The sequence below is a fragment of the Coprinopsis cinerea genome, assembly GCF_000182895.1.
Source record: "Coprinopsis cinerea okayama7#130 chromosome 9 map unlocalized cont3.9, whole genome shotgun sequence".
Taxonomy (NCBI): Eukaryota; Fungi; Basidiomycota; class Agaricomycetes; order Agaricales; family Psathyrellaceae; genus Coprinopsis; species Coprinopsis cinerea.
The window spans coordinates 797,376-818,870 of NW_003307536.1; the positions used below are offsets into that span (position 1 = coordinate 797,376).

Sequence of the window (21,495 nt, forward strand, 5' to 3'; positions counted from 1 at the left end):
GTGATGGTTGCAACTCGGCCTCCAACTCGAAATCTCCAACGAGTTTTTCTTAGATTTTACTGTTCGCCTTTCACAGTCTTCCACCTCATTTCCACTTCCTCAAAGACGGCGACCCTCTTGGTTATCTGAAAACCTAACCGCTCGAAGAGCCTGATGCTGGGCGTGTTGCCCTCTGATATCCGAGTCAACAACCGGGTCGGGTCAATCTTCAATGGCGAGTCGATTTCTTGGTCTGCATTGGTGCATTGTGGACCGAGATGGCAACCTGTTGCGTAGCCCAGCATCAACTGTAACGCTTGCAAAGCGTAGCCCTTTCGTCTGTATGATGGTTCTACGAAACTCAGGTTTAGAGAACCCGTGAATGTGAGACGAGAATATGTACACACCTGCAATCATAATCTCCACTTCAGCATGCCCGTCATCATCTTCTGATTGTTCTTCCTCTGTATCGCCTTCATCTTTGGACGCCAGTGGCCTTCGTAGGCTTTCCAACGACCCGTACAAGAATAGGTTCACGTCTCCAACCATCGGACACACCGTCAGCCTCGGATCTGTCGGTTTCACAATTTCATCTTCGTCGAACAACGCGTCCTCTCTTGAGAGAACGATAAACGTCAGCTTGTCTTCATCCAGCTGCCACTTCTCTATTCCGACCAATCAGAACCGACTTTTGCGTATACAGAACAGGACGGAGACTCACCCTGCATCTCGTACTCCTCCTCCAAAGTCAACGGCTCGCTCGCAGTCAACTCCCTCAGCTCCTCATTCGACATCCACTCGTTGTATTTCTGAAATGCCCGCAAACGTATATCAATCAGTCTCCGCGTTCTCCAAAATCTGCCCTCCTCGAAGCAGATTGTGGATTATGGATACCAACAGGAACATGGGTTTTCGCGTAGGGCACCAAGATAACGTTCGAGCCTATCAGGACGGTGTCGATGTTGCATTTCATGATAAGGATTCGGCGGACGATGGGAAACAGAAGCAACTTGGGACCGTGATTGAGCGGAAGAAAGGTCACGACGGTTTTCCCAGGCCCCTGGACGAATTAGGGGCGTCAGCTGCCCAAAGCAGAAGTATGAAACTGCCCTCTCCTGGCGAACGTGAAGAGGAAGGAAAGTATCATGTGTACTCGAACAGGAGCTTGACAGCTAGAATATCTACCGAGGCGTTCGAATCCACCAAGCCAATACATTCGTTCATCGAATCGATCACAGTTGCATCGGTCAAGTAGTACACAGGTAGTAACTCATACATACACGGCGACTCAAGCCTTAACTCTAGGGGTAACCCTAATAACCCCAAGCCACGCACCCCACTTCTCCTTCTCAGCCCCAATATCCTTCGGCCCAAGCTTCCTAAACTGCTGCGGAACCCCAGCACCTGCCTGCTCAATAAAATCCATCCTCTCCACCTGATGCGTCGAGACAAACACCTTGACGAACCCGCTCTCCTCGCGCGTGGGGTCGTCGAGCTCGAATTGGATGGGTGCTCCGCCTGTTCCGTACCCGATGGAGACTGTTTCGCCTTCTTTGACGGAGCTGGCTTGTAGGTAGCTCCATGCCTGGTAAAGGGGAGGAAAGATGGTATGAGCGATGAAATTTCAAATGTCGGGGAAGGAGAGACCGAGTTTACCTGGATACTGAGGTCTGCAGGGTTGAAGTAGAAAATATAGATATACAAATCCTTCTTCCTCTTGTTCAACACACGAAGCCCGTACTGGTCCACAGTCGAATCCGGCAGAACAGCAACCCCATCCTCGTTGAACAGATTCGTAGCCGGGTCCTCTGGCTGCATAAATATAATTTTCTTAACCACCTTGTAAAGCGCAACATCGATGTCCCGGCACAAAGTATCTTTCACCTGGTTAGGTTCGGGATAGGACGTGAACAGAGTCCCGGACCCGCTGTGCCGGCCCAATTGGTAACGAAAGAGCGCGATGGCGTCGAGGAACTCTGAGAACCGGTTGTACACGCTGGACCAGGTGAAGGCGGTTTTGTCAGACCCGGTGCTGCGGAAGAGAGGCTCGGTGAGCTCAACTTGGACAGCATCCTCCGCTCTCCCATCCGACGGCTCAAACGTCACCAGCGCATTCGCACGGGACGGGTCATAAACGATGGTATACCACGACTCGCTCGTCGTGTGCGGTACACCAACACGCCTCCGGAGCTCCTCGTCCATCCAAACCGCTATAACAGCATCCCGAAGACTCGGGATCGCATAGACAGGCGTCTGGTCTGGAATCTCAACAGACTCAGGCGTAGACGCCGTTCTGACAAGCACAGAACGGAACACCTGCGTCTGCTCGACTTTCAGCGTCCCTCCGCCGTCTTCCAACTGGAACAGCGCATCATTCGCGATCCCGTGGATGCTGCCAGCGTTCACCTGGAACTTGTCCCCGGGAATAGTCTTCAACAAGAACTTGCGGCGCTCCTTATCGATGACCTTGTTCGTGAAGATGATCTTGGTGGGCTTGCCTTGGAACACGGGGTGTTGCTTGGTGGAGGGAGGGACCAAGGGGATGAGATCCGAGACTGTTGTATCGACCCCGATACGCTTTCTGAGTCCTTCCACGAGCTTGGTGGTGAAGTATCCGTCTTTGGCTTCTTCGTTGGCGGTACAGGCAGCCATGAGGATCTCGGAGCCGAAGATGCGCGAGTTTTGGTCCGGTTCGAATGGAGAGGGGGGTCGCGTCGCGAGTTCAGGGAGTTCCCAGATTGCACGGTCGATGGAGAGAGGGAAGGGCGATTCGTCGATGGGTAGGGCATCACGGCATCGGACGTCGATGTAATCTTCTGTCTTTCGTATCCCGCCTCCAGAGTGACAGCAGTCCAGGATGACGGTCTGGTGTATGGGCGCCCGTTAGTGAAGAAACTGTGTAGATGCTGTGAACGGCTTACAATGTTCCTCCTGCCCTTGACCTCCAACTGCTTTAACAGCTTTCCCATAGTCACATCGGGTATACACCTGACGACCTCCCTATCTTCTGCGCGCTCGTCGCCTTCCGCACCCTCCCCACTCTCCTCAACCTCACACCGCTCATCGTACGGACAGATCGCTTCGATCTTCATATCCCACGAACTGACAGGCCAATCCTCTGGTTTCATCGTCCTCGCGCCATGCCCCGCAAAGTAAAACACAACAGGGTCATCAGCCTCAATCGCAGGGTTATCGACCAGATGACTGCGAAAGGTAGAGATGATAGCTGAGCGCGTCGCCTGTTCGTTACGCAGGATACGGATGTTGGAAGTAGCGTTGTGCGGTCCGAATGCTTCGAGGAGGTAGTTGTAGATCAGGGATGAGTCTGAGACGCATTGGCGGAGGTTGCGGATGTCGGGGGATTTGTACTGCAATGTGGGCGGTTAGAAGAGTGGAGGAGAGCGGGTGGGTGGTTGTGGACGTACCTCGTCGATGGCGACGATTAGTGCGTATACGCTGGTGTTGTTACGTTCACTCTTAGCATATTTCCTCGAGAATCGAGGCCTAGAGCTTACTTCTGAGCCATGGGAGCGTTGGAGAGCAGATAGTCGACGGTGGTGATACAGATGTGTGTTTCGTGGACGGTTCCAACTAGGAGCTGGTGCTGGTAGAGAAAGAGCCTGAGAGAGCAGACGATAGCCGCTGAAAAGAGCGATAAGAGATGTATTCAAGATAGAAGGCAGTGTTAAGCGCTCACCATAGAGTTAGAGCCACCAGACTAGGCTAAAGATGTCAACACTTTTCGGCCGTCGTACTGGTGGGCCACAAGGCAAACTGGAGCGCCTCCGGCTGGTAATATACCGGCTCCAGTTGTGTTTGTCTGAGCTTCTCAGTTGTCGAGCCCATCGCGGTTGACTGAGGACGTGGTGGTTGAAGTGCAGAGGAAAAGTAGTCACCGCGGACGGTCCTTGGCGCTTAACCGCAAGCCATGCCGTCTTGACGGCATCGGTAATTGCCGTTATTTTCCTACCGGGCTTTGGTGGTTCGGACGGAAGGGCGCTTTACATCTCCCTCGGTCTTCAATCCAAGGCAATAGATCCATATTATTATGGGAAGGCGTTCTGTCGACCTAAAGGCTATGCTGCGACACAACGACACCAAAACTGCCGCCCATACACAGCACCCACTATCTCCATCCGACAATGAACAAATGAGCGCTTTGTTCTAATTCCAGCAGCTGCCAACCGGCTACAACACAAAAGGCTTCTTTAACTGGCATCAGCAACGCTGTTTTCGCCCTACAGATACTCGACATGCATTCCTCGCGGTCTAAACACCAGTCTAGTCGATTTCGACAAACCTTTGGGAACCTTTTCAGCCGCAAGAAACAGCCCAGCAGTCCACGCCAAGGAGGATTCACGAGTACTGAGGATGGTAGTCGTGATATCGCTCGGCTGGAACTGGCATACCTCGTACAGGAGAATCCAGACTTGAAAAGGATGATACTGAAGATTGTCGACCTCGTCTCTCAGACATCACCAGGGAATTCGACGGTACTGTGCTAACCTTGGTGTGGGCTTAGGTTCTACTGGCTGATACCTGAACGCGCTCAGCTCGAAGACGCCGTCAATCTCGCGGCTCGACACTTGCTTCAGATTGCCGATGCCGTGCGGTCTAACCACCCAAGCGCTGGCAATGCTGTCGCCGACTTTACGAGGTACTTTCATACCGGTGTGATGTACCCTGCTCGCCAGTTCTAATGTCGTTTTCCCTAGCATGATGAAAGAGATCGAGTCCATACACTCTTCGAACCATTCACGGACACAGTGGGAGACGGCAGTCGCAACACACCTCCGCTCCAAGGTCGAACAAATCAAGGTGCGTTTTGTTGGTCTTCGTGTTCGTCGCAGTACGTTCAATACTGCGTTTAGCGGTCCCATCCAGGCGTCTTCGTCGATTCCAGCGTCAAAGACGAACCTTCGAAAACTTGGACCTTGGTGCTCGGCTCCGCTTCCACCACAGTATCCGTTCTCAAGGACGTTGCGGAGATCGTACCTGTGGAGATGGTTAAAGGGATTGTCGGGACTGCTTACAGCCTCTTGAACGCAGTAGAGGTACGTTGGTTGATTTCAGTGACCCTTGCGATATTCTGACGACGGTCTTGGTTAGAGAACACGAGCAAACGTCGAAGAAATGCGACAAATAGCCCATATCGTGAGCAACTTCGTCGTTTCGGTTACCCTGCTATGCATGGACCAGACATTCAAACCTTCCGCGCACTTCGAACGTTGCTTCAACGACCTTGAAGGGTGAGTAACTTGCCGGGCTACCTGGACAAAGTTGTTCACCTCGACATCCGGAAGGAAACTCACCAAGATCGGTCGCGAATGTCAAGATATGAGCCAGAAAAGTCTTTTGTCGCGGTTCTTCCATCAGGGCGTACACAAAGATGACATCGAGTCCCTTAAAACAGAACTACAAGAAGCTATCAATAAGTTCCAGGTACACTCTCCTCCATCCCTCTCCCGCTTTTGCAACTGAACCCGGTCTTTAGACAGAGAGTCAAGTGATGCTCCACTTTGATTTGGGCGCATTCTCCCAAAAGATTCACGAGAAGTTAGGTGAGCCCTATTCGGAAACCTTTATTAGAAGCCCACTGACCTTGTTGATAGACCAAGACGCCATCAACTCCCTCCCTGAACTTGAACGCCACGGCAATCGTATCGACGAATACCTCGACGCTAGCCGCGACGACGAACTCAAAGCCATCCTGGAATGGGTGGACAATCCCGACCATCCTGTTTCCTGGATCCATGGCGCCGCTGGCCTCGGAAAGTCGACTCTTATGCACAAGGTGGTGGACATCCTACGGCAGCAAGGACGGCTTGCCACTTTTGCCTTCTTTGTGAAGAAGAAGAACAAGGATGTCTTCACCACTATCAAAATGATGGCGCGAGAATTAGCCACGACGCATCCAAGGGCTGTGCCAGCGATTGCTCATGCCGTTCGGACCTGCAATTCGGCCCATGGGACGACGCTCGACTACCTCCAGGCCTATATCGTCGAGCCGGTTCGTTCGCTTGACGTTCCGTACCCCATCATTGTCTCGATGGATGCTCTCGATGAATGGGACCACCACGAAACCTTCCTACGAGAATTGAAGAACATCTCATCGACATCGCCATTTCTCAAGTTCCTCTTCACAAGCCGGTGGTTGCACAGCGTCGAACGAGGCCTGCAGAACAACAGGTTGAAAGAGCTTCCTTTGCCACCGGTGACGGAGGAAATCGCACGAAGGTACTTTGTATCTCGCTTCAGCGAAGTTCGAGGGGACACGCAAATCCTGCTCCTCAACTCCATCCCCCAACTCGCCAAGCTCGCGAATGGGCTTCTGGTGTGGGCAGCCACTGTGTGCAATCTCATCCTATCAGACTCGTACACCCGCCCGCCTGTACACGCCCTCCTTGAACGGATCCTTCAGTCGGGAACGATGGCTGACCAGGACGAGCGCCTGTCCAGTCTCTACCATGAAGCCTTGCGGACCATTCTTGGGGACAAGCCAGAGCAAGTAAAAGTTGGCGCGCAGATCCTCTCGCACATGCTCATTCTTCAAGAGTCCATTGCCACCTCTGCCTTCACGGAGCTCGTCGACCTTCCGCAATATCCTCACGCTGTTCCAGAAATCCACAAGCGACTACGTACTCTCCAAATTCGAGGGACATTCGATCCGAATGTGATTGAGCCTGTACCTACTCGGTTTCATGCGTCGTTCTTCGAGTTCCTGACATCGAAGACCAGCATGCCCTTCCAGCTGGACGCTACGATTTCTCTAACCCTTGCTCCCATTGACGCCCATGTTCGATCGGCAAAGAAATGTCTGAGCACCATGGTCTCGATCTCACCCGCCGCCTACCCTCCCTCGGTACCGCTATCCCCCATCCTCCTATATTCGACCAAGTACTGGGCGTTTCACCTTGCGCACGGAACGGATCGCTTCCAACCGCTTCCGCCCGAGCTGGAAACCCTGCTGGACCGAATGTCCATTGATACAGCACTCTGGTGGGCGAACAGATTCATCGGGGCAACTTGCCTTCTCAATCCCGAGGAGCTTGCGGAATGGGAGCGTGATTTGGTGGGTCTGGAGAGGGCACAGATTTTCATCGAGGTTGGCGAGTTGGCCGCTGAGCAGCATCTCATCGGGGAACCCGCCTGGTGGACCTGGGCGGCATCCCCCTGGGAAGCGGCGGTGCGGTTCAAAGAGTCCCGGGCCAATCTCGAGTTGCTGCAACGGCTCACGTATATGTACATCCCTATCGAGCCGAGTCCTGAAAAATGTGTCTCTTCGGCCGTTTCCATCCTCGAACACTGTGTGGAGGTCTCCAAGTCGCAGAACGGGGCTTTGTTATTCCTTTTGGCGGGAGCGTACCATAATTCGCATACCGGCTCTGGCAGAATTGAGGATGTTGACAAGGCGATTTCGGTTGGCCGTGCTGCTTTGGCTCTTCTGCCCCATCCCAACCCTAGTGGACCGGACCACGGAGACGTACTGCGCGATCTGGCTGTCTATTCCAACAGTCGCTACGACAAGCAAGGTACCCTTGCCGACCTCGACAATGCCATCTCACTAGGACGCGAAGCTCTCTCCCTCCGACCCCATCCCCACCGAAACCGCGCACACACGCTTCACAACCTCGCAATCTACCTGGTCAAGCGGTTCGAAAAGCGAGGCAACATCGCCGACCTTGACGATGCCATCTCCCTCGGGCGGGAATCTCTATCCCTGCAGTACCGCGCCCGGCCAGACCGGGACGGCTTGTTGGACGTTACGGCAACCACCCTGCACAATCTCTCGCTCCATCTGGTCCGCCGCTTCATGCAGCAGGGCGAGATTGCGGACCTCGATGAAGCTATCGCTCTGGGGCGCAGAGGCCTCGCCATCTTGCCGCCCCTCCACCCACACCGGGCGGTCGCTTTGGTCGAAGTCTCCGGGTACCTTTGGGCGAAGTTTTTGAAGCAGGGTGGGATGGACGTCCTTGAGGATGCTATCGCTCTCGGACGCGAGGCGTTGGACCTCCGGCCTCACCCGCATCCGATTCGGGCGCGCATATTGTTCAACCTCGCTGGGTACTTGTGTCAGCGCTTCACGGAGACAGGCGATATTGCTGACCTCGACGATTCCATCTCGTTCGCAAGGGAGGCTCTTTCCCTCCAACCGCACCTCCATCCAAACCGGGAAAATACGATATACGGCCTGGTGGTGTCGCTGCTGTATCGGTGCAAGACAACGGATCCGCTACCACATCTCGATGAGATCATCACACTTTGCAATGAGGCTTTGGCTTCGCTTCAGCCCTCGCATCCACTCCATTTTGCTTTTTCTAATTGGCTTGTTGAAGCTCAAGCGGCCAAGGATGGTAGTCGAACTGTGGATTCGATCGGAGCGGCTGACTTGAAGTCATTAACCCTTCAAATCGATATCGCACCAGGTCAAAATACGCCGCAGCGTACTTTGAACACCTTTTGTCAGCTGCCCGCAATTTGACTATAATGTATGGTTTCGATCATGTCGGGCGACCCATAAGCACGTAATTTCATATACTTTGCACAGTCCAAGTACTACATCTTGCTTTGTGTCGACCAGATCCCTAGCCTATTACGTCTATGTACCTTATCTCATTGTACACTCCGCCTACTTCTTTCTCTCACGGGCTCATACGATACAAAATCTTTTTCGCCTTCTTTTTCTTCTCTTTTCCTCAGTCTCTGTTCATCCAGATTCTGAGGTATGTTTTTTCCTGTATTTTGTTCGTGTCTACAGCTACTTATCTGTACCTATAGCACTCGTCTTGTCCACTAGGTACAGCTCCCAATTCTAGTCTCTGTTCATCCAGATTCTGAGCACTCGTCTTGTCCACTAGTACCTAGCCGACAGGTTATGAGCCCCGGCGACTAACTATAACAGTTTGCCACCGAGCCAGATCGCTAGTTCTAGCGGAACCGAGCTGTTTCTAGAACGATTTTTTCGGAGACGTTGGAGAATAGGGTCGCGGGAGAAGATTTTTTTGACGGCAGCTATACAGGTGCGCCTATCATCTCGGGTGCAGCAGTTTTTGTCCGTTATTTCTTTCTCTTTTTCTGTTTCTTACGCGTAAACCTTGTCTATTTTTTCTTTTATCTCTACTATGAGTCAACACCATTCCCCTCCTCATTCCCCAGTGCAAAACCCTGGAGAGAATTTTGGTAGCGATGGTGAAAACCAACATCAGGCCATTTTTTCGGGCTATGATGGCACCATTTCATGGGTTCTTCCGGCCCCGGTGTTTCCAGCACCTATGCCGATGCCCGAGCAACCAGTGGCTATGCCACCTCCTATGGGATTTCGCCCTTCTACGGCCCCACCGTCCATGGTTCCTTCATCTTTCAATCATGTATTACCCCCAGTTCAAGGCCACGTGCCGAATTCGTATACTCCTTCTTTTGGTCCAACCCTTCCACCGTCATACAATTTCGGTGGTAGTAGACGCACATTTGGTGCTCCAGGCGCTTTTCAGCCACATTTATCTAATTTTGGACAAGAACTTTATTCGATGAATCAATCTTTTGGTCAGGCTCTCTCACAGAATGGTTTACCTTCAAGTTCTGCCGAGAATTCGTATAGAACTCCTCTTCTTTCACCATTACATGTAGATAGAGAACTACCTTATCATAACGCTTCCCCATACACCTTTCGGCAGAATGCCATTCGGGGAAATCCCTCCTATTGTAATCTAGGTGCTCCACCTTTTTTACCTGCTGCATCTGGGATGATTGGTCAAACTAACGCTGTTAATCCTGCTATTCTCGATCCCACGTTTATGGCCAACGGAATTCTCCCGAGACACTCTACTCCCACTCGAGATCCACATCTACAGTACACACACCAACGACATTCACCGTCTACGCCTACCGAACAGATGCGACCACCTCACCCACCGAACCAACCCATGTTCCCAAATCACTATCAGTTTCCGTTACCGCCTCAGGGCTACTATCAACACCCACCGTTCGTATATGATATGAACACCATCACGGGTTTGAGCAAGGGCTTACCGAGTACGGAATCTATACCCAAGCTTACGGGTCGGGAAAACTTCCGTGCCTGGTTCGAGGCCTTGGAATCGGCTGCGTTATCGGCGAATGTCTATCCCCATATCGCTTCTGAACCTTCTGAAGGAGCACCATATGACCCTATATCCATCCCCACCTACCCCCCATCGGTCGCGCCGGACTCACCTCCTCATGTTTTGGCTTTCTACCAACAGTGGTGGCAAAAAGACAATGTCGCCTCCCATCTCGTTACGGCAAAGCTCTCGGATACAATTCGCTTACAGATTCCGACGAAGAGTTTGAACCGTCGAATGCCCGCGCGGGAGATTCTTCGGGAGGTCCAGAAGATCTACGGTGTGGTGGACTACACGTCAGCACTTGTTCTTGTCTCCGAGATCACCAACCTTACCTGCAACGGGGAGAAGAAACTGTCGGTCGATTCGTATATTTCGACCTGGCGTTCGAAATTCAACACACTCATTCAGTCCAGCTACAACCCTGACGGCCGTGTCCTCGCCCAGAATTTCCTGCTTGGTTTCCCCTCCGACGATATCGACTGGAAGATATGGGCAGCACGTCACATGCACTTCCTCGAGACGGACTCCCCCTGAGGGCATCCTTGCCCGTATTCCCTTCCTCCTCCAATCAGCGACGGATAATCTTCTCGCAATCGACAACACGACTAAGCTTCAGAAGCCCTCTTCAAGCTCAACTTCGCGTCGTCAACAAAAGTCTACCGTATCGTCGGCGAATCCGAAGGCGAAGGTTATTTGCTCTCACTGCAAGCGTTCGGGTCATGAGGTGTCTACCTGTTGGGCTGAGGGAGGACCCATGTTTGGGAAACGAGAAGAGGTGTTGAAGAGCAAGCGAGATGATAAAAAGGAGTCTGCTAGGATGGGCAATTATCACACCCCCGGATCCTCCACCCCCTCTTCCATCCTCCTCTTCGACATCTGGAGCTAAAGCTGCCCCTTCCTCTAACACTTCTATCGCCTCTGTCGCGTTTGTACCACCCACTGTAGAAACCTCGATGTCATCATCTACCGAGAATATGACTATTGTTGACTGGTACGACCTGGATGTGGTGTCCTTAGTGGATCGTTTTGACGATGACGATGTCTCTTATGATCCTAGCTCTGGATTATCTGCCTCTACGGCTACACACGACCCCTCCCTCGCACTCGTTGCCCCGAGTCAGGATCTACGTGGATCAGTTTTTCCCCAGGAGTACAACTGTCTTCTCGACTCCGGTTGTTCATCACATATATTCAACGACCGCACTCTTTTCTGGACACTCGACTCCTTGTTCCGCCGGGAGGTTGGTACGGCCAACATGGGCTCATTCACAATTGAGGGCCGAGGCGATGTTGCGATACAGATCTACCATTCCGGTAAACCTATCGTACTTCGATTCCCGGATTGTTACTACTATCCCAACACCCCTATCCACCTTCTCTCTGTTGGCGCTTTCAACGAGAAAGGCTTGGACTGCCTCTTCCGAGCTGACCAAAGCTCGACGATAACTTTCCCTCGTGACCACCAATCCCTTCCAGGTTTATCTGTTTCCATCTCACATTGGAACAGACTGTACCTACTATACTTCAACTTCCTGCTTCCCACCCATACGATCAGCAGCGAATCACTCGTCGCTCTGTCTCCACCTCCCCTCTACTCCCATCTCTGTCTCGTCTCTATCCCGTTCGAGGATGCTTATGCGCACGAGGCCGCGTTTCGCGCCACTCTCACGGCGCAGCGCCCCGTCCCTCTAACGGTTCATCTTTGGCACCGCCGCTGTGCGCATGTCAGTCTAGAGGCGATAGATATGATGGTTAAAGGGACGTACGTTGAGGGTATGGTCCTGGACGAGAGGAAGGGAGATCCACCCACCCATCCATGCCCGACTTGTGTTGTGGCGAAGGCTAAGCAACAACCTTACCCCCATAATCGACATCGTGCCTCAGCCGTACTCGAACTCCTCCATCTCGACGTCGTGGGTCCATTCTCTCCATCACGGAAAAAGAAGTTGTACTTCTTTACTATCCTCGACGACTACTCCAACTACGGAACCACTTACCTCGTCTCGACTCGTCCGGAAGCAATCAAACACTTCAAGGACTACATGTCGAAGTGGGAACGTCAATTTGACAGGAAGGTTCTTTCTGTTCGATTTGATGGTGCTGGGGAATTTATTCATACGCTTCGGGATTTCTGCACGTCGATTGGTATTCGCTCCCAACCCACAGCTGCTTACGCGCACCCTCAGAACGGAAAGATAGAACGGTATAACCAAACCAACGAAGACGGTATGAACGCGCTTCTAGCAGACTCCGGTCTTCCTCCCTTCTTCTGGGGCGACGCCGTTCTCGCACACCAATATGTCCGCAACAGGGTACCAACCTCGACTCTTCCCCCCAACATAACGCCATTTGAACGATTCTTCGGCCATAAACCCGACATTTCGAACCTGAGGGTCTTTGGGTGTCTCTGCTTCCCTTATGTGTACAAGGAGAAGCGAAGGAAAGGAGATCTTCCCCGTTATGAGGCGATCTTCGTTGGGTATGAAGAAGACCGTGTCGGATGGTTGGTTGTTACCCCCCAGGGCAAGGAGAACTTCGTCCGAGACTGTGTCTTTATGGAGAACGTTCGCGGACGCCTTCATTCGTCGAAGAGTCTAGTTCCCCTCTCTCCCAACTCCATCACCTCTAGTGACTCGTCTATGCTTCCCCCTATGTCCGTCTCCACCACGGAGGTTGTACCTTCGATCAGGGCTAAGGACGTTATCGACCAACGTGAGGAGAGGCTCAAGACTCTTCGACCTCGACTACCCAACCGCGCAGCCCTGGTGACCGACGACGCTATTCACAGCTTGATGGCCTTATCGTTTCTTGACTCTTCCTTTTGCGAATGGTCATTCTCCTCACTCGAAAACTTTCACATCGAACAATGCTCCCTTCTTGCGTCCTCTATCGACCGTGCACGGTACTCTCGTCCGAAGACATACACTCGTCCCCCCAAAAATCTTGCCGAGGCGCTGCGGAGGGAAGACTGGGATGCCTGGTTCGCCGCGATGCAACGAGAAGTCCACAGTCTCCGTGTCGATCACAAGGCTGTTACCGCGGTCCCTCTTCCGCCTGGTGAGAAGGCTATTCCTGTCCGATGGGTTTACGACTACAAGTACAACCCCGACGGCTCCATCATACGAGGGAAGGAGAAGGCGAGGTTGGTTGCCCAAGGTTTCCGTCAGGGACCAGGTGAATATGCTTGTGTCGTTCGACCAAAAGCTATTCCTTACCTCCTTATCAGGCGATTATGGTGACACTTATGCACCAGTTGCCCGCCTCTCGAGTATTCGCTCGATCTTGGCCTGGGCCTGCTTCAAGGATTTGGAAGTGAAATCTTTCGATATCAAGACCGCCTTTTTGCACGCTAGGCTTTCGAAACCCATATACATCAAACAGATCCCACATTTTCCCGAATCTGATTCTTCCCATGTTTCTTCGTCTTCATGTCGCTCTTTATGGCCTCCGCCAATCCGCCTATGAGTGGTACCATTTACTCAACTCGGTTATCACCTCTATTGGCCTTGTTCGTCTCGATATGGACCACGCCGTCTGGGTCGGCCGCTGGTCTTCCCCACCCCCTGACTCCAATCTCACCATGCCCTCTGACGGCTCACCCCTTACAATTATTGTCCCTGTTCATGTCGACGACGGTCTCGCCGCAACAAACTCCACTCCCCTCTACCACTGGTTTATCGACAAACTCCGGGAGCGTATCAATGTTGTTGATCTTGGCGATGTTTCTCTCTACTTGGGCATCCGCATTATGCGTGATCGTACCAAGCGTCGAATGTGGTTGTCCCAGGAGTCTTATATCGAGGAGGTACTCGATGACTTCGGGTTGAAGACCTGTAATTCCCCCCCTTGTCCCTATCAGCCGCCCCTTGAACGAAGTAAAGGACGATCCCACCTCAACGACCAATCTTAACCCCGATGAATGCCGAACTATGTATCAACGCATAGTCGGTATCATTACCTACCTTGCTGTCTGTACTCGTCCAGACCTGTCCTACGCGGCTATGGCACTCGGACAGTACAACGCTTCGCCAACCCCAACTCTTGTTGTCATCGCTCGTGGTGTTCTTCGCTATCTACGCAAGACATCCTCACTCACACTCGCGTATTCCCCATTCTCCGATCCGAAAACCGACAAACCATATCCTCTAGGTTCCCCATCGACTGCGGGGTATTCGGATGCGGACTGGGCTACCGATTCATCGGACAGAAAGAGCGTCTCTGGGTATTGTTATTTTCTCAACCACTGCCTTATCTCGTGGTCGGCTTCGAAGCAAAAATGTGTCTCTCTTTCTTCTACAGAAAGTGAGTACTACGCACTAGCTCATGCCATGCGTGAGGGCTTGTGGCTTCGGCCCCTGCTCTCCGCTATCGGTATTGAATATCCCATCCATTTTCCACTTATTCGGCGACAACCAATCAACTATCACGATGTCCCAATCTCTCTGTGTCAACACCCGATCCAAACATATCGATGTTCGTTACCATTTTGTTCGTGATAATATTCGTTCCGGTCTTTTCGATTTGAATTGGGTTCCTACTTCGGCTATGATTTCTGATATTTTCACGAAACCGCTTTCTTCTACTCTTTTTGAAACTCATCGTGATGCTCTTCATCTTGTACCTTGCTCTATCTCTGCGTAGGCGTCTTGAGGGGGTGTGTCGACCAGATCCCTAGCCTATTACGTCTATGTACCTTATCTCATTGTACCACTCCGCCTACTTCTTTCTCTCACGGGCTCATACGATACAAAATCTTTTTCGCCTTCTTTTTCTTCTCTTTTCCTCAGTCTCTGTTCATCCAGATTCTGAGGTATGTTTTTTCCTGTATTTTGTTCGTGTCTACAGCTACTTATCTGTACCTATAGCACTCGTCTTGTCCACTAGGTACAGCTCCCAATTCTAGTCTCTGTTCATCCAGATTCTGAGCACTCGTCTTGTCCACTAGTACCTAGCCGACACTTTGCATGTCTGAAATTCGTATCGAAGGCGCTCTGATCGTGACTGATGAAGGCGCAACATTTTGTGGTAACACGCTGGCCCGATGGTTCAATTAACTGGTTGTGGGAGCTTCTCCTCATCACCAATGGTGTCCACCGAGTTCTCCTTCAAGTCGGGTATATCCTCTCCTTCTCCCTCGTCTCCCACCATCTCATCTTCGTCCGCTTCGTCCGCTTCCTCTGCTTCTTCCACTTCCTCTCCAGTTCCAACATCTTCCCCACCTACACCACGCCCCACCCCCCTTGCAGGTAAAACATCAATAACACCAACCCACGCTCCCCAATCCTCCTTTCCACCGCCTTCTCTCGGGCCAATCTTCCGCGTCGACTGCGCCCTCCCAGCTTCCTTCTGCTCCAGCGATTCCATCCTCTCCACAGGCCGCGTCGATGCGAAAACTTTGATGAAACCGCTTTGTGCGCGGTCGGGTTCGTCGAGGGCGAAATCGAATGGATCTGGTTCGGAGGCGTATCCCGGAGTGATAGATTCCCCCGGGCTCTTTTTGGCTGCTTGTGGGACGCTCATAAGCTGTTAACGTAGTTTGGGTGAGGATGATGTGAGGTCCATAAGTATAGAGAGAAGACATACATCAATACTAAAACTCGCAGGATCGAAATAAAAGACGTAGAAATACAAATCGCTGGTTTTGCTCTTGTTGAGGATGCGGAATCCGTACTGGGTGTTAGACGACGACTTGAGGGTTGCCACACCCTTCTTGAAGAGGTTCACGGCCGGTTCCACAGGAACATACCCGGCATCCTTCTCTTCAACCCGATACATCGCGACATCCACCGAGCGACACAATGGATCCTTCTGATCCACAGGCGAAGCGCACTCTGTAAATAGCTTCGAGCAGCCCTTGTTCCTGCCCAGGTGATACCGGAACAACGCGATCGTCTCGAGGAATTGCTCGAACCTCGAGCACACGTCTCTGTACGCGAAGGCGGTGGATTTGGCGTTGGTGTTGGCGAAGAGCGGGTCGAGGAGGTTGACGATGACTTTTTCGGGTTGGGACCGGACGGCTTCGCGCCAGGTGAGGTGGATGTGGGCTTTGGATATGGCGCTGTCTGGCAGGAAAGTGAACCAGGATTCGTTGGTTGGAATAGGGAGGCGGGCGCCGAGTCGGTTCTTGAGGTTTGCGTCGAGCCAGACGGCCATGATGGACTCCTTGAGAGAAGGGATGGCGTATACGGGAACGCCGGTGGTGAGAACGGCGTTGGGTGATGTTTGGGGTGTCTTGACGAGGATGGAGCTGAACACTTGTGTCGACTCGGCCATAAGCACTCCTCCACGATTGGGGAGTTGGAATAACGTTCCACGCGCGATACCGTGGATGCCACCGGCGTTAACCTCGAATTTCCCATTGTCCAACTGCTTCAATAAGAACTTGCGTTTCTCCGAGTCGATGATCGTGGTTGAAAATAGGACCTTGTTGGGATTGCCTTGGCATACTGGGTGCTGGTCAGACCTCGAGGGTACGAGTGCATCGAGGTCGGATAGGGTTGTATATACGCCACGGCGAGAGCGTAGCTTTTCGACGAGGACGCGCGTGAAGTACCCGTCTTTGGCTTTCTCCTTGGGATCGCAGGCTGCCAGAAGGGTTTCGGTGCCGTATTTCTTGCGGAGGCCTTCGATATCGTTCGACTGTTTCGAGATGTGGCCGATGGTGTCTGGGAGATCCCAGATTTTTCGGTCGATGTGGGGCGGGAAGGGGGTTTCATCAACTGGTAGGACGTTTCGGCAGCGATAGGGGAGGTAGTCTTCTTCGTTCTCGTCTTTCTTCCTGATACCGCCACCGGAATGGCAAGAGTCGAGGATGACGGTCTGCGAGCGTCTAAAGTTAGGGGATTGCAGTTGAAGTGACAAGATAAGGACGACGTACGACGTTGGTCCTCTTCCGAATCTCCAGCTGCCTCAGAAGCTTTGCGATCGTGATATCCGGAATGCACCAGACAGCCTGGTTGGACCTCGGGTCCACACAGCGCTCGTCGTGCGGACAAATGGCCTCGATCTTCATATCCTTCGAGTCTACAGGCCACCCGTCTGGTTTCATAGTTCGGATCCCATGTCCGGCAAAGTAGAAGATCACTGGATCCTCAGGTTGGATGTTGCGATTATCGATGAGGTGGCTGAAGAAAGTGGAGAGGATAGCCTCGCGGGTCGCTTCTGCATTCCGCAGGAGACGAATGTTTTTGTCGTTGTGTGGTCCAAATGTTTCGATGAGGTAGTTTCTGAAGAGGATAGCGTCGTTGACGCATTCGCGGAGGTTCCGAAGTTCGGGGGATTTGTACTACGGAAGGGGGAGTTGGTCGCTTGTCGATGGCGAAGCTGTTAAGGACACTTACAGTGTCGATCGCTATGAGCAATGCGAATACGCTATCGGGGTCATCAGTAACCATCGTACTAAGTGAATGGCAAATGGACTCACCGAGTGCCTGTAGAAGCCATCTTCTGTGCCGCAACGATGGGATTGTCTTGAAGATAACAAGGTCAGGGTCTAAAAGTAAGAACCGCAGCTAGGAGTTGACAGTTCTCCCAGAGGTGACACTTCTGCGCTGATTAGAAGTCGATTGCGGCATCGGAGGCAGTGGTCCACGAGCGCCCATTTCCCCTGACAATCGATAGGCGCTGGCTGTTCGGGTTTCATGTTCGAGCCCGAATCCAGGTTTTCATGAAGTCTTCCATTAGTGCACCTGGACGACCTGAGCTGCTCGCGCAACTCGTTCGTTGATGCAGTGTAGAGGGACGCTTCCTGTCTCTGCATTGTGTGGAAGGAGCGTTGGGCTGATCAAAGCAACGTTCGGGCTCAGATCTTAGACTTTGTTTGAAACGCAAGCCGGCGCCAAACACGATGCTCCGAGCGGATCGGGTCGTCGTTCCCCGTCGGTCGACGTCACGAACAAGCGCATCTCGCCGTTGTCCGCAATGTCCCTGACGCGTCTCCTGGGCTTTGGACGCTGGCGACGGGCCATTCTGTCACCAAGTGGGAGTACTGCTGCGCGACGATGTTTCCACAGCTCGAGACAACACCACAACGCCCTCGAATCGGAAAAGCTTAAAGTGTTGTTCATGGGGAGGGATGAATTCTCTTGCCTTGTCCTTCGTGAACTGTACGCTGCCTCAGGTGAGTACAGTACCCACCGCTCCACCAGCCTTCATCTGATCCAAAGTCAAGGAAATGTCTAACTGCCGTTGGAATAGATGTTTGGCAAGAACTTGTCGTTGTGACGAACCAGGACCAACGAGTGGGACGTAGGGCGAGCCAAGTATCAGTTTGTCAGTGGAATGCGCTGTTATTGCTCTTCAGCGACTGAAGAAAGACAATAGCTCCCCTCAAACTATTGGCACAAGACTTGAAGAACGTGTGGCTCGAGTACATACCAGACACCAAACCAGAATTCCGGAAATGGGAGGTACGAAGCGGTCGTTATTCTGGTGTAAAGATACTGACGCCCAATCAGCTCCCGGCACCGTTCTCGTCATACAGATACTCCAGTTCTGAACACGAGAATGGAATCAACCACGAACCACCTCCTCCAAGCCAGCATGTTCTGGTCACGGCGTCCTTTGGACGTATTCTAACACGAAAACATCTCTCTCGCTTCCTTCCATCACGAAGGTTGAATGTGCATCCTTCGTTACTCCCCCAGTACCGGGGTCCAGCGCCGATTCAGCACTCAATAATGAACGGAGACCCCGAGACTGGCGTCTGTGTCATCGAAATGCTGGACGCCGTCAAGAAGGATGCGGTATCACCCAAAGCAGGAATTGACGCTGGGGATATCTGGGCCTCGATGAAAATGGTACGCCGACCGGTATTGCCTTTGACTGACACTCACGAGCCCGTTCTCGTAGGCACAACCAGCCACTGCGGACTTTGCGCAAATGCGCGATGCACTCGCAGTCGAAGGTGGAAAACTGCTTGTCGGGGTGCTAAGGAAGATGAAGCAGGGAATTGAGGTACGACATCATCCTCTTATCTATGAACGGTGATCTTGACGATAGCGTGAACCCCCAGGGTACACGTCGGTCCCAGATTCAGCCTGACAGCCAGGTTGCCTTGCGCCCGGCCCCCATGATACACCTACAGGACGCTTTCGTCGATCCGGCTAAGATGGTGGCAGAGCAGGTCTGCCAAAAGTGGCGAGCGATCGCACACCAGGTATAACTTATCCCTCCACACTGTTTCTCCTTTACTAACCTTTCCACCCAAAGCGACCTATTTTTACTTATCGCGCCGAACACCATGGGGAGAAAGATAAAGCTGTCCAGCTACATGGCCTTCAACTCCTACCACCCGGGTCCTCGTCGCACGTGGAAGCGGCCCTTCCTCAAGAACCCGGTTCAGCAATCTGCACATCAACCGAGAAAGGCCAGCCCAAGCGCATCTTTGTCCGTTGCGAGGGTGGAGGGATCTTCGCTCTTTCTAGCGTCAAGCCTGCTGGGAAGCCTGTGCTTCCGGCAGCTGACTATTGGAACGGAATCAAGGACAAACGGAAAGATGGATCAATCAAATTTGGATCAACACTCTGATTCTGTTGGTCTCCCGTCCTTTGTTCTCGACGGTCGACGGGACGCTTCCCGTCCCACTCCGGGGCATGCCTCATCTATCACTTTTTCCGGTGTTCTGAACCCATGTGCCATCCCCCGGTGCGTACATAGACCGAGTCATGATATTATGGAACAAGTGTTGGTGATTTATTGAATACCAGTATATGCCCATCATAAGCCCCCTCGAATTAAGCGCCTTCTGATGGATTCGCCCATACATGCATATCTGGTGGAGTTCGTTGATGCGATATTTGATGCCTCTAGCCCATCCATCTGTCCAACGCCCATCCACTGACATTCGAGTGTTGCCCATCACCACTCCGTCTCCGCTCGTGACACTAGACTTATCCTTTTCGCGTCCATGGGCCTCAACTCCCCCACATAACCCCACCGTGCGCCTTTGGCAACGGTATCCGTTCCATCTCGAACCGGGTTACATATCTCCTGTGTTTCCGAGCGTTCCGTTGTGAAGGCATTGTTTCAGGAACGCGGGCGCGGATCGTCGAGTCATACATAGCCCCTCAGTAGAGTCTGAGCACTGACATTGCCTCGAAGCTTCTTTCATCTCTTCCGTCGTGCCACCAACAAATCTGTAGGTGAGTATGTATGTAGACCTTCTGTCACATCATGGATCCATCGTCTCTTACCACATCCCATCCACAGCCCAAATCCCAAATCGCACAAATCTATTTTCCGCCCACAGAGCCACCGTCGACTGTTCCTTGACACCCGGCCAATGGCTGGCCGGAGTGGCAGCGGTTCTTGAGGTGCAATGTCGGGCGCTCTGTCTTGAAACCCGGAAGAATTTGCTGTTGAGGTTCTATTTATTCTTGGTCGGTTGTGATCACCAGTGTCGGTTCGCCAGTGATACTTCTGTGGAAGAATTAGGGGTACCGAAGAGATGGCAGGGGAGAATGTAGAATATGGTGTTTATGGGTAACGGAGATGGCACTAGAGGGAAGTTCACGTAACGGGTTGGGACTCGGAGGCGATGTGACCGTCAATGGCGTTTCGCCCGGGCAGGCTGTTATATTGAGGTGATGATGGCATCTGCGAAACCTATTTAAGAGGGCCTTGGGGTCATCCATCCGCTCACCCCGCCGTTACGTTGCGGTTAGCTGTTCACCTTTGCTTCACTCCTCTCTAGCTTCGCTTGCTGTTCTTCTTGCAAGTTCCTAAGATGTCCTCGAAATCGTCTCCCGTATCGCCTAGAACCCAGCTTACCGTTCCGGTGTGTTTTGGAGTGCTTTACTTTTGGGCTACTACCATGGGCTGACAAGTCTCCGTAGTCGAATACACACAACCGCGATTACTCACCACCAAGTCCTACGGACACCATCGCAAGCGGGTACTCAAGCATCACAAGATACACATCGACCAGCTCCAGCACCTTCGTACGTCCCTCCACACAAACAAACACCCCCCGCAGCCTCCACTAACCTTTCCCCCTCCCACTTTCAAACAGCGTCCCGAATCCTACCCCCTCCCGACACCCTCAACCCAATTCTGCATCGCCCTCTACTCCTACAGCGACCCCGACCCCGCCGCGCTCTCCTTCTCCAAAAACGACGTGATCGAGGTGCTGCAGCAGCACCCGTCGGGGTGGTGGGACGGGCTGGCGGGCGGGGTGTGGAATGGGTATGGGATGGGCGGGCAGGTGCGGAGGGGGTGGGTGCCGTCGAATTATGTGCGGTTGTTGGGTGGACGGGAGGAGGCGAGGGCTGTGTTGGCGAGGAGGGGGAAGATGAGTGGGAAGTTGTAGTTTGAAGGTGGCGCTGTCCTCCCTGTGCCCGCCCTCAGATTGTGTTTTAGCGCCCATGCCCGCGGGTCATTGTGACTCTTTCATACGCCATGTCTAGTGTGTGTG

General features: G+C 52.6%; 7 protein-coding genes across 7 annotated transcripts; 4 read left to right on the plus strand and 3 right to left on the minus strand.

Annotated features, from left to right (window-relative positions):
* Window positions 1–56: 56 nt before the first annotated feature.
* Window positions 57–773, minus strand: CC1G_15149 (N-acetyltransferase 9-like protein; the record flags this gene model as incomplete). The annotated part of the gene is made up of 3 exons (XM_002910464.1): window positions 57–331; window positions 387–644; window positions 701–773. The coding sequence occupies 3 exons, from the start codon at window positions 771–773 to the stop codon at window positions 57–59; spliced, it is 606 nt and encodes a 201-aa protein (XP_002910510.1).
* Window positions 774–1,267: 494 nt separating this feature from the next.
* CC1G_15150 (hypothetical protein) lies at window positions 1,268–3,825 on the minus strand (the record flags this gene model as incomplete). The annotated part of the gene is made up of 7 exons (XM_002910465.1): window positions 1,268–1,564; window positions 1,636–2,844; window positions 2,901–3,347; window positions 3,405–3,435; window positions 3,495–3,599; window positions 3,677–3,697; window positions 3,755–3,825. The coding sequence occupies 7 exons, from the start codon at window positions 3,823–3,825 to the stop codon at window positions 1,268–1,270; spliced, it is 2,181 nt and encodes a 726-aa protein (XP_002910511.1).
* Window positions 3,826–4,232: 407 nt separating this feature from the next.
* CC1G_02435 (hypothetical protein) lies at window positions 4,233–8,461 on the plus strand (the record flags this gene model as incomplete). Its single annotated transcript, XM_001832121.2, has 8 exons — window positions 4,233–4,472; window positions 4,533–4,636; window positions 4,695–4,797; window positions 4,851–5,033; window positions 5,089–5,228; window positions 5,283–5,421; window positions 5,474–5,540; window positions 5,592–8,461. 8 exons carry the CDS (start codon window positions 4,233–4,235, stop codon window positions 8,459–8,461), a joined length of 3,846 nt encoding a protein of 1,281 aa, XP_001832173.2.
* A 1,261-nt stretch (window positions 8,462–9,722) lies between these two features.
* CC1G_02436 (hypothetical protein) lies at window positions 9,723–10,616 on the plus strand (the record flags this gene model as incomplete). Its single annotated transcript, XM_001832122.2, has 1 exon — window positions 9,723–10,616. The coding sequence occupies one exon, from the start codon at window positions 9,723–9,725 to the stop codon at window positions 10,614–10,616; it is 894 nt and encodes a 297-aa protein (XP_001832174.2).
* Window positions 10,617–15,128: 4,512 nt separating this feature from the next.
* Window positions 15,129–17,525, minus strand: CC1G_02438 (hypothetical protein; the record flags this gene model as incomplete). Its single annotated transcript, XM_001832124.1, has 5 exons — window positions 15,129–15,605; window positions 15,666–16,901; window positions 16,960–17,367; window positions 17,423–17,453; window positions 17,506–17,525. 5 exons carry the CDS (start codon window positions 17,523–17,525, stop codon window positions 15,129–15,131), a joined length of 2,172 nt encoding a protein of 723 aa, XP_001832176.1.
* Window positions 17,526–18,002: 477 nt separating this feature from the next.
* Window positions 18,003–19,610, plus strand: CC1G_02439 (methionyl-tRNA formyltransferase; the record flags this gene model as incomplete). The annotated part of the gene is made up of 7 exons (XM_001832125.2): window positions 18,003–18,201; window positions 18,279–18,353; window positions 18,405–18,490; window positions 18,539–18,880; window positions 18,933–19,037; window positions 19,096–19,239; window positions 19,293–19,610. 7 exons carry the CDS (start codon window positions 18,003–18,005, stop codon window positions 19,608–19,610), a joined length of 1,269 nt encoding a protein of 422 aa, XP_001832177.2.
* A 1,198-nt stretch (window positions 19,611–20,808) lies between these two features.
* On the plus strand, window positions 20,809–21,390 carry CC1G_02440 (hypothetical protein; the record flags this gene model as incomplete). Its single annotated transcript, XM_001832126.1, has 3 exons — window positions 20,809–20,859; window positions 20,918–21,022; window positions 21,094–21,390. 3 exons carry the CDS (start codon window positions 20,809–20,811, stop codon window positions 21,388–21,390), a joined length of 453 nt encoding a protein of 150 aa, XP_001832178.1.
* Between the last annotated feature and the right edge of the window lie 105 nt (window positions 21,391–21,495).